This window comes from Mastigoproctus giganteus, chromosome 4, assembly GCF_048544385.1.
Source record: "Mastigoproctus giganteus isolate SK-2022 chromosome 4, ASM4854438v1, whole genome shotgun sequence".
Taxonomy (NCBI): domain Eukaryota; kingdom Metazoa; phylum Arthropoda; class Arachnida; order Uropygi; family Thelyphonidae; genus Mastigoproctus; species Mastigoproctus giganteus.
The window spans coordinates 99228486-99241072 of NC_143578.1; the positions used below are offsets into that span (position 1 = coordinate 99228486).

Below are 12587 nucleotides of genomic sequence, written 5' to 3' on the forward strand. Positions count from 1 at the left end.
GACAGATCCTTGAAAAGGCATATGACAGTGTTCCAAGGAAACTCTTATGGGAAGCACTGAAAGAGGCAAATATTGATGGACAACTGATTAACATTATTAAGGCAATTTACAAGAATAATAGATGCAGAATTAAAGTGGGATCAGCTTTGTCACCTGAATTCCACACTTCAAAAGGCTTATTACAAGGTTGTTGCATGTCACCAACACTTTTCAAAATTTATATCGACATCTGCCTAAGATCCTGGTCAAAAAAATGTAATAAAATGGGATTGCCGATTAATAAGAACACATATATTCACAATTTACTTTTTGCAGATGATCAGGTGGTGATAGCACAAGACTTAAAGATGCAAAGTATGCATGTCGTCAATTGTTTAAGGAATATAAACAATGGGGTCTAAAAATCAATTTTAGCAAGACTGAAATGTTGTGTTCGGGGTCAGGACACATTCTGAATATTGCAGGTTTTAAAATCAAACAAGTCGATAAATTCAAATATTTGGGATCAATCTTACAAAGCGATGGATCATCCCAAGCAGAGATCAATAAGAGAATTACAGACTGCAGGAAGGCTATCGGCATGTTAAACTGTTCTGTGGAGCAAAAATATCCTATATAAAACAAAGAAACTTATATTTCAAACGATTGTACAAAGTCTTCTATTGTATGGAGCAGAAACCTGGACATTGAATGGGCGAGCGAAAAACAAATTGCTCTCCACAGAAATGGATTTTTGGAGACACTCAGCAGGAACTTCTAGAAGAGACAGAAAACGGAATGAAGACATAAGGGGAAAAATGTAAGTGAAAAAGACTGTTATTGACACCATCAGAGAAAAGCATCTAACATGGTATGGACATGTAAAACGGATGCAAGAAAACAGATAACCGGCTATCCTGGAATGGATACCTCCTGGAAGAAGGAGAAGAGGAAGACCTAGGAGGACATGGATGGATGGATGGAGTATGGGAGTGCATGACAGCCTGAGGCTTAACCGACCACAACACCTTGAACCGCACTTTATGGCGGGAAAAAATTCCTAACAAGAAATAACTTGTAGGCTGAGGAAACCCATTGTAAATAGAAACACTCCTCTTGAAGAAGATATAGAAAAATATTTATATTTTTAATTAGTTTAATTTAAAAAATTTTTCTGGGGATAATGGTGAAGTAGCCAGAGTGGCACATAAGAAAAGAAAAAAGGAAGAAAAAACATGTTATTGTACTGTAAAAACTAATATGTACTTTGTAGCCTTCGTTATTATAGTTGGCTTCATTTGTGCCGATCCCTTCACTGCTTCTCGTATTCTTTGGTCTGAAGTTATGTAACTCGAGTTTACTGTAGTTGAGCCGACCAGGCTAGCCAGGTGGGTAAAGTGCCTGTCTGGCAACCCAAAGGTCGCGGGTTCGATTCCCGCCTCGGGATTGGATCAAAGTACTGCAAAAACCTTGGGAGGTGCATTATGGCCACAGAAGCCTATGTGCCAACAGCTACCAAAAAAAAAAAAAAAAAAAAATACTGTAGTTGTCTTTGATTGGATCTCAGGCCACAGTGGAATGCCAGTAAATAAAAGCATGGATCAAGCTGCCAAACATCCATCTGCATAGCATTTGCAAATTTTCTGCTACTGTTAATTGATTATAAGTCTAGTATAGAGAGAATTATTTAAAAAGCAACTGACACATCTATGGCAAATATATAAACTCTTTCAGTTGTGCCACAATTATGAACCTTCAGCTTCTGTACTTCAACTTCTGTAATATAGAAGTAATCCTAGCCGGAACCCAAATAGGCCATACTTATCTCTTCCACCTTTTCTTTCTTAGTCGGTTGAAATGATCCTCTACAGTGTTTTTTACACCACTCACGTCAAGCACATACTTTTGGACTGTACCTTGTCCAATAATACCCAGCCTTTCTAATCCAGTTTTCATGTAAATTTACAGAAACCTTTAGTTGGCCATATTGTTGGCAATAACTCATATCCCCCATTTCCCAAAATGAATATGACTGAGTGATTCTTGCTTACGCAGCAGTCAACAGTTCTAGTCTCTACTGGACTGATAGGCACACTATGGCCTAAAAATACTGACATGCAAAAATCTTTTCCACAATCAGTAAACCATTTTTGCAAATATATGTGACCCCCCCCCTCCCTTTTTTTATATCACTTTTGAAATTCATAAATTTTCACATGGTACACTTCATTTAACCTATATGAACTTAGTGACATTAACAAATAACTACTTTGTTGTCCAAAAATTCAATTTTTGTGTTTGTTTTCTAGGATGATGCCGAGGAGTTTGTATCTTTAGCCCGAGAAGTGAACAAAACTAGTCCCGCCAGGGTAGATGAATTAAGTGAAAATTTATTATCTCATTTAGCTTATGTTGCAGCAGGAGATCTGTGTCCTATGCAAGCTGTCATAGGTGGAATTGCTGCACAAGAGTTAATGAAAGTAAGTATTTTTAAATCTGACTCATTCTTAACCCCTGTCTCCCCATGTGGTTTATTTCATACTTCTCAGCTGGTTTTTGCTTTAGTTAACTTGAAACGATTTGTTAATGGAAAATGTAGAAGTAAACATTTTGTTAATGGGATATAAGAAAGAAAGGGGTCTGTTTTATGACAGGAACTTTCTTTAAAGGTAATGAAAACTCAGTTTTCTGGCATATATTGGGGGAAGAATCAATTGTTCTATCATGAGACTTACACACCAAATACATTGTAGGGGGAGAACAAACTTTAATAAAATTGTATTTCTTTAGTTTGGCAATTTTGAAATTCACTTCTTAACATTGAAAATACATTGCAATTGTTAATCAATGCATTGACTATATTTGCCCTCACATATGTTTTGCAAATACTCAAACTTGTTATTGATATTTAATTACACTACATAAAACAATACTGTCCTTAATAATTATTCTGTAGTGTTGTATCTGACCACATGTGTAGGCACACTTAATAATAGTAGGAAAACTTCATTTACTCTATAAAAAAATATATCATATATATACATAGATATTTATGTGCGGCATGCAAATTCAAAATTGTATAAAAGTTTAATTTGTGGATTCTGAAGACCAGCATAATCAGCAGAAATGACAACTGCAGCTGCTTGATGTTTGAAGGCTGAGGGAGATGAGTATGACTAAGTTGGTCAGTTAAATAACTGTCTGATATTTGCATATTTAAAACTGTTCTTCTTACATGCAATAATGTGGAAGTGGAATGCATTGTATGAAACTGCATTGTCTTTTGCACTAGAGCAGTTTTTTTGCTCTGCAAAGTTTGTCTCATGTTGCAACATTACTCAGGATGAACCTATTCATCACTTCAGTTTTGTTTTTTGTTTTAAATTCGGCTCGTTTCTGTACTCTGTAACAAGAGCATCCCCATCAGTGAAATCATTCATAAAGTTTATCTTAAGGATTTTTTTTTTTTTTTTTGCTGAATATGTATCATTAGTATAGTCCACTAATTCAGTGTTCTCATAGCTCACTTTAGTCTTAATTTTATATATATTTATAATATTGATAATAATCAGGTTACTGAATGAAAAGGTAAGCAAGCAAAGTATTAAAACAAAATTATTAAACTGTGTCATGGATACTACTAGTTACAGTAGAGAAACCCAGGCAACCATAATTAAAAATATAGACATGTTTATATTCAGTGTATAGGGAAGGGATGGTGACCTATCAATTGTAATTACCATGGAAAAATTGAGAAGGCCTGTAAGGTGAAGGCAATAACCTGAAATAAATTGATTAACATAAAAATAATAACGATGATAACAACGTTATCTAAAGTAGTGGGTCCTAGGGCTTTAACTACTTCAAAGGGTCGGCAACCAAAACTGTAGGAGTCACCACAATAAGCAGGGTCTCTGTTTCTGTTATGATATATACGAGTGAAATGTATAAATCATAGCCGACCCGACAGACTAAAAAGAAAGGAATAAAATTAACTTTCAAACAAAAAAAAAAAAAAAAAAAAAAAAAGGCTAAAATAATGCCAATAAAACTTGATTAAAGCAAAAAGAAGAATAAAAATTTTGAAATCAGAAAGACCAATACATTACAAAAATTAAAAAAGTAACTTTAGATTACAGGTTAAAGCCAACTTACTGTGTGTTTGTTTGGACTGGAATCGGTGAAATAGCTGCGTGTGGTGTTTACAGAGCAACGTTGGAAACCCAAGGAAGAAAGCTGATAGATCTGTTCAGAATGTTTATATCAGTTGAAGTAACCACGTGTGAGGGGGGAGAAGTGGAGTTGTCAAAGTGTACCATCCCATGTTGCGAGGAAATAGGTGAATAAACAGATGAGGCAAAGTTCCATCAGAGGGAGACTATGACTGACAAAGTAATGTAGAAAAGACACTAAACTTTGTAACAGAAGAAAAAAGAAATAATAGCAGAGGAATAGCATCTCGATATTGCTTTTGGCCAGCCTAATTGTGCACAAGAAATAAAATGTAGTAATTAAGGATAACAGAAAGCAATTTGAAGAAGAGTAATAATAGTTGTGCTCTGGTAGTTCAGGGTTGCTAAACTCTTACCAGAGCTGGTCCCTGGACAAATGCCTCATATTCATATGTTTAAGCCGGTATTGTTATTGAGTACATGTAAAAAAAAAAAAAGAAAGACATAACAGAACACAATACCCCCCCATTCATTGCCAATCTGCAGGCACAAGCTTTCTACACTGTGAGACACTACAGAGGCTAGGGGGTATATAACTATACATTATGTGCAAGCCTGAAAGTAATAATATGTAATCGAATAGTAAATATGTTGTTTATGTCAAAGTTGTAGTTTATAAGTTTTTTGAATTTTATAATATTTACTGCTTTTTTGAAATGATTGAAGAGGAATGCTTTAGGGAAATTATTGCATAGCAATTTATCATGGAGTTGTTTGATGTTGTCAGCAAAGAGACTGCCACTATTGCATATTGTAGCAATTCTGATGCATTGGGATAGTATTATATTAGCATGTACATTTTTTGGAAATGTTAGTGTGCCAGTGGGTAAAACTGACTACATTAAAGTTAAAAGTATCTCTTTTATTGTATATGTTTATTGTGGTTTGAGGGCGGCTAATATTAATATACAAGTCTAAATAATTGGCTGAAAAATCATTTTGTTTTCTCCAGAGTAAGTTCTGAAGGGTAAATACCAGCAAAGTCCTGTATAAATGTAGGGTAGTTGAATACCAATAAATCATCAATCTGTAGCTGAGTGGTCAGGAGCGGAGTGCAGAAGCACACGCTCTTTGAGTAGACCGGGGTTCAAGCCCCTGACTGCAGAATACGGTCGATAATCTACCACACTGAACCAGTGTGGTAGATTATGGTCCATTTCACTCAGCATGAATTGTTGAGGAGGCTTCCATCCTGCAGTGGGTTGATAATGGCTGCACTTTGCCTTTTTTTTATATACTTTTTTTCTACTGCACTCCCAGGAGCGGGAGTGCAGTAGCACACTCTTTGAGTAGACCAGGGTTCAAGCCCCTGACTACAGAATACAGTCGATCTGCGAACCCGCACTGGACCAGCGTGGTAGATTATGGTCCATTTCCCTCAGCATGAATTGTTGAGGAGGCTTCCATCCTGCAGTGGGTTGATAATGGCTGCACTTTACCTTTTGTTTTTTTAAGTCATCAATATATCTGTGAAGTTTAATATCTGAGGGTAGAGAACTCTCAGACCAGTATAGATATAGGTTAGCTAAGATACAGCTAGCAGGGGCTACCCATGGGGTTACTTTTGGTTTGTAAGTATACATTTTTGCCATCAAAATGTAATCAATTATTGGAGACACAGATTAATGAGATTGCTCCAAAAAACTGAATTACAACCAATGTTTGTATTTACAGTAATACCCCGAAGTTACGCGATAGGTGGGTCCGACAAAAATCGCGTAAGTCGGGGTACAACTTTGCATATAAATACATATAAATTTTGCTTAATTGGGACCAAGGACTAACAAAAACACTAGTTTAGAAGAAAAATATTAATAAAATTGCAGTTCTTTATACATATTAATACAAAATATGTATTAAAAAAACAAATGACTTACGTAAAGAAGTTATTTCGATGTCGATGGCTTCATAAAATCTAACAAATTCGTCTGACAACACAGCGCGTTCCTTTTTTTTCACGCAGAATTTCTTCGTAGCAAGCTAATAATTTTTTTATTCCTTGCTTTGTAGCTATAACGCGTTCTTCGTTGGAGTCTATGTTTTCTAAAATTTTTAAGCCCTTTTCAATTTTCAACCTGTCAAGTTTGCAATTGTCATGTGCTTTTCGCCGTTGCTTCATTTAGGCCTGTAGCACGTGCAATATCACATGGTCTTTCATTTCGCTCAAAGCGTTTCACAATTTCATATTTTTTCTCTATCCACAGAGGCGGACTGGCCATAAGCCTTACCGGGGAAACCCCGGTGGGCCAGTGTGATTTTGGCCATAAACCATAGTGTGAGGCCACTATAAATTTTCCCGGGTAAGAATTTTTGATCCAGTCCGCCTCTGTTTATCGATAATTGCTTTCCTTTTTCTCTCTGAATCTGCAGTGTCTTCACCAGGACGCTTCCTTTTCACACCTTTTAATTTTACTAATTTTTAGGGAATAAAGCACAATTACAAAACGAGGAGCACGCTTGATACGCATAAACAAAGCTGCGTGCATGTAGCAACTGAATAAACAACACCATAAAGGCAGAGATACACTATTAACACCTCACATTTCTAGGGGTTACTACCATAAAACAATAAAAATCCAGTTGCGTTTCTGCTAGTGGAATCTGTTATAAACTGGTAGTAAACTCGATCTAATTGCATTTGCGATTATACCGATAGCTGGAATTGTGTTGGTTTTTACGTTATTACGGTGAAATGTGTTTCCCCTTCACTGATATAAAAAACATAAAAGCAGCAAAGTTGAATTTTGTTCATCTTTCGCTCTCAATCTCCGCCGTCGCACCGGATATCGATAACATATGAAAAACGACCTTGAAGATAGTGGGCGGCAGCGTTGCCAAACGAAAAAATCAAGAACCGCGTAACTCCGAGTTCGTGTAAGTCGGGGTATTACTGTATTATAAATTTCATTCAAGACCAATTTTAAGCTTGTTAGGTCTATGCTGGTGAATAGACAATTGAAATCAACAGTTTGCACATGAGAAATTTTATCAGTATTCAGAGCATTAATAACTGGAATGTTATTAATTATCCTACTATTAGGAAGGATGTCCATTATGGGTTTAAGTAATTCTAAATATTTTCCAGATTTATGGGTGTAACTGTATTTGCAAGATATAAAAAACCTTAATCCTGTAGGGGTTTTGTGGAACTTGGATATGAAATAAATATAAGGAAAATTGTAGTTATTAAAGCTGATTTTTAGTTTCTTGCCGAAAGCAATTAACTTCTTTGTGTGATGATACTGCTGTTGTTAGTGATGGACTTGTAGGTGGCACTGGAATTTAGTTCTGTATTTAATGTTTGGAAATAAAAGGCTTTACAGATAACGGTGTAATTGCAAGAGGTTTTATCAGCAGGGGTGATTATAAAATGTTTATTCAGGTCCTCCAATTGTTGTTTTAATGTGGAAAAATGAAATTTTAATTCTGCTGATGGTTGCACCTGTGGTAATGATGGCTTATAATGTTGTAGCATCATAGCAAGTATTGAATTAATCCATATTTGAAAGACTTCAATGGGGACATTATGTTGGTAAGAGAGCTTAAAACAGAAGTTAAGTAAATCCTGGTATAATCGTTTTTTGAAGTATTTAAAGTTGATTTTAAAGGGTGACCTATATTGGAAGCAATAGGACATGGCGTCTGAGTTCCTTGTTAGGTATAATCTCTAGGTTGCCTGTTAAGATATGGCCAAAGTGTGTATCAATAAACGGTTGGAGATTGGCCTGATGGCAAATACATACATTAGAAGTAGGTTCAAGGTTAAATTTATCCAAGTTAGTTATCCAGCCAAAATAATAATACCTTTTTGGGCTCAAGGTTTGCAATTACAAACACCTAGCAACTAACTTGGATAAATTTAACATTGTGGAAACCAGTAAGATTCTTGAACCTATTAAACCAATTCTTGCTGCAAACTTGACTTGGGGTTTGGCATACTTATCTTTAATATCCTCATTTGCAGAAGAATAGAAGAAATTTACTTCTGTATTATCCGCTTTAAAAATTAAAATGAATAAAAGATTAATGCAAAATGATCAATTGAAAACAATTAAAAAATTAAAGTTTAACTTAAATTCTGAAAAACGATTTTCCTTCTTGAAGCAGACGGTGCTTTTCAACTGTACGTAGTAATCACAGGAATGGAAATTGCGAAGATGGAAATTTTACATATATAAATGTATGTAAAATTTTTGTAATTGCACACTTTAATTTTTCCTGCACATGAGATAAAAATAAAATTTGAATAAATAATTCTATTTGCATATTCGTCGAACATTTCTTTTTTTCCTTCAGTCAAATTCAGCACGCACACAGTTGCGAGTGTTGCATAAGCAGTAGGAAAGTTTCGACTTACATAGAGTTCTGCGGAACGCAACTCTTAAGTTGGAGAGTGGCTGTATATATACACAGTTCTTCCAGGCTGTGGGTGTGTGTGTGTATATATATACACACACACTTCTTCCAGTCACATAGCTCCCTGAGGAGCTGTTGTGGACACCAACAAATTCCTCCCAACTGCAAATCTCTCTCTCTCTCTCTCTCTCTCTCTCTCTCTCCACCTCCCCCCCCCCCCAGTTTATGGTGTAGAATCCATCTATTTGGCTATAATTTGCCACTTTTCACCATTGCAACAGTTCTTTCCACTCCCTCCCTCTCAGAAAAATAGAAAAAACTGAGAATAGTTGACTGTAATTGTTCAGTTAGCGTAAATAAATGCAAACTTTATTCTGCTGGCATTATCATTTTGCACATAATGCATGTGATACAGCCCAGGACAGATGCCCTCTGTCAATTTAGACAGCAATAAAGATTAATGGAAAAAAAAAAAAAAACTTTGTTTATAAGCACTAACATAATTAAAGGTTTTTTTTTTTTTTTTTTTTTCAGAGAAATTTAATGTGTGCAATGCTTCTCTAATGCGAGTTGTCTTGAAATATGAGGCAATACATTACCCTCTATCATTTATACATAAGTTTGTACTTAAATCAGGCCACTTTCTTAGTAAATACCAATTATAAATGACCAATGAGAAGTATAAGACAATATATGAATGTTAAAACAGGTTGATAAATGATCAGTAATGTGCTACATTTAGAGAAGTGTCTGAGGGTTTCATATATATATATATATATATATATATATATTTAAAAAATAATACAGCCACTTTCTGGCTTATGTAATACTCGACTTACGGAAATTCGACTTTATGTAAGTTTTTGCAGGCTGGTACAAACTAAAAAAAAAAAAAAAACCTGGAAACATTTTGCATCCTGTAGGAATAAATGGAGGTATCGAGAAAATATTGTAATGTGAACCCAATAACACATTGGGGTGTTTTTTTTGTTTTTTTTTTAATAATTTGTTCCAAGACCTCAGAAGTTGAAATATTCGCTATATAACTAAGCTGTTTATCTCTCTAAAAGGTCATTTTTATAATGGAAACTGTAATACACTTTCATATTATCATATGTTCCATTGTAACAATCAATTTTGAATGCCTTTGTAATATTTTTTTAAAACATATTTCTGGAGGTCATGACCATAAAACAAAAGCAATTTGCACTTTCTGGTTTATTGGGCTTTTCTGTTAGCACAATCTATTGTAAACTAGTGGTAAACTTAATCTTATTGCATTTGCAATAATATCGATAACTTGCATTCTGTGGGTTTTTATGTTACTGTATTAGGGTGAAATGAGTTTCCCTTCATGGAAATCTTGAATCATATAAAATAAATAAGCATTTTAAGTATCCCATCTCAGTGCTTAGTGTAAGAGGGTGTTAAAAACAGAACCAGGTGTTACAGACCAAACTCTGTATTTTTCTTTCTGCTGAAAGTTTATAAATACTTTCCACAGCTAATTGTAGCTGGTAGAGCCTTTGTTATAACTTGGACTCAACATTTCTGAACAGGGCAAAGTTTGCAACCATATCTTCGTTGAAACAACTTATTATTTGTTTGTGGTGTATAACAGCAGATCAAAGAGTTAGAAAAATCCTATGGCTGTATTTTAGAATAGATATTTGCAGTGTCAGTTCCATCAGTTTTATGTGGGAGAACAAGCAGAACAACAGAAAATTCCATAAAACTCGTACCGGATGCCGTAACTTGGGTTTTGGTTCATCCCATAGTGCCAGTTCTGCTGGCCAAAAGTGGCCCACTGAGCACTTGCATCCTTTTGTCCAGGCTTTGAATCAAGCAAGCCGGACTTCTCATCCATTTAAAGTTTAGGAATAGGTTCAGGTCGTTTTGGCCCCAAGGCCTAATCATTCACTTTACCAGATGAGTCTGATTTTCCTCCGGTGCCAACTATCCTGAGGAATACTTCAGAGGGAACCAGCTACCAGGTTGTTCGATTAGGCAACCAAAATGTATACTGTCAGTGAAATTTAACCTGAAGTCATTACAAAAAAAAAAAAAAAATCTGCTTTCTGAAAGTTAAATGTTGGGATGCATTTTGCTTCTATTGAAAAATTTGTATACAGTCAGTTCCCGGGTTTACGAGGGGCTATTTTTTTCCAAGTATCAACAAAATTGAAAATATGAATATTAATTGCATAAATGCTAAACATTCATAAATACGGCATTCAAACCATGCTCTTAGCTATATAATGCAGTACTACTGTGCATGCATTTGTTTGTTCAGGCAGAGATAAGGAGGGAGATCCAACTCTTAAAGAATTTCAGACAGACTTCCATATTTTAGATATAATCATAATATCAAAGGCATGGGACAAAATTGCAGAGAACATGAAGTGTGGTTGGAATGAACTCCATCATCAGTTTATTGATAATTTTGATGGATTTCAAGAACCAGCAGAGACTATACAAAATGAAACAGAAATGGTCGTAAATGTTGTTAACCAATTGCGGCTTGAGGTTTCTACAACTGACGTCACTGATCAGCTTCAAGTACACAATGCAGAGCTCACAAATGAAGATCTCATTGAAATAGCAAAATGTGAAGAAGGCTCAACATCTGAAACTCCTGTTTGTTCCTTCACTCTCAAGGGACTTGAAGCTTTTCAACACAGAAAAAGCAATTGAGATTTTTGAGTCAAGATTCAAATTTTGAGCACACTAGAAAAGTTGCTACAGTTTTAAAAAAATGCTTATGCATGCTATCGTGAAATTTATAAAGAAAAGAAAAGACTCTTGGAAACAAATTACTCTTGAAACATTTCTGGAGAAGACGGCTCCTTGTGCTTCCAACAATGAGCAATCAAGTGACGAACCATCAATGCATGTGCATTTAGTCGATGGTGACGAAGAATATACATTGCCATTTGTATGACAATTCCTTTATTATTATAATTTGCTTGATTTTAAAGACAATGTTTTCATTTCTTTGGATAAATAAATCATTGTTTAATAGCATTTCTCAAACTGGGGTCCGTAGACCAGTTCTATGGGGTCCGTGAAACAGACCCTCTGGAACTGGTCAAATTATTTGTTCTATGTACAGCAAATTTGATGATAAATAAAGTTATATATTTATGTGAAAATAGAAAAGTTGAGTTGTTTTAAACATAAAACTCTGAAATTTTCTTTTCAAAAAACCCAGTGTTCATACATATATACACTACCCTATCATTAATATCCAGGCACCTGCCTTTATACAAAAAGAGCTTTTGTGTCATTTAATATTTTGGGCTGAAATATTTTTTGGTTTTATGATGGCCTTCAATGTACTCACAGTTTGGCCTTGTTCTTTGGACGATCTCGGCGTGCTCATACTTGATGAGACAATAAATCCCAAAGATGCTCAGTAAGGTTCAGATGAGTACCCTGGGTACCCATATCCTCAAACCACTCCGTTGCCACCCGAGCAGTATGGCATGGAGTGTTGTCTGGCTGATACAGGTATGGACCTTCCCCGAAGCATTGCCATAGTGATGGAAGTGCATAGTTGTCCATGATGTCCTGGTATTGCACAGCATTCATGGTTTTGTTAATAACTAATGGGCCCAAGACAAACCATGAAAGGAGCTCCATACCATGATGCTGCCTCCACCCAACTTCATTGTTGGGAGGATACAATCAGGAAGGAACTGCCCCCCTGGCGTTCACCACAAAACAAGGAATGTCCATCAGACTGGCAGATTGCAAACTTCGACTCGTCTATCCATAGGACTGCTTTCCACTGCTCCACAGTCCAGGATTTGCACTCCTTACACCATATTAATCGGCATCTAGCATTTGTTGAGGTGATCAGTTCTGTTGAATCTTGCATGCTCACTTTTGTGATTGTCTGTTCGTAGCCCACTGCCTATTTATATCCGGCCCTGTGTTGCATACATAGGACCTGTTTCCTTATCTATGGAGGGGTGTCCAGATATTAATGGTAGGGCAGTGTACACACACACACACACA

The 12587-nt window shown here is 35.8% G+C and overlaps 1 protein-coding gene across 1 annotated transcript in view; it reads left to right on the forward strand.

The window, feature by feature from the left end:
* LOC150086946 (ubiquitin-like modifier-activating enzyme 1) overlaps positions 1–12587 on the forward strand; it is a 354098-nt gene that overhangs the window by 171790 nt on the left and 169721 nt on the right. The window contains 1 exon segment of the mRNA XM_090372833.1: positions 2289–2459. Within this exon segment, the coding sequence (XP_090228959.1) occupies positions 2289–2459 (171 nt within the window).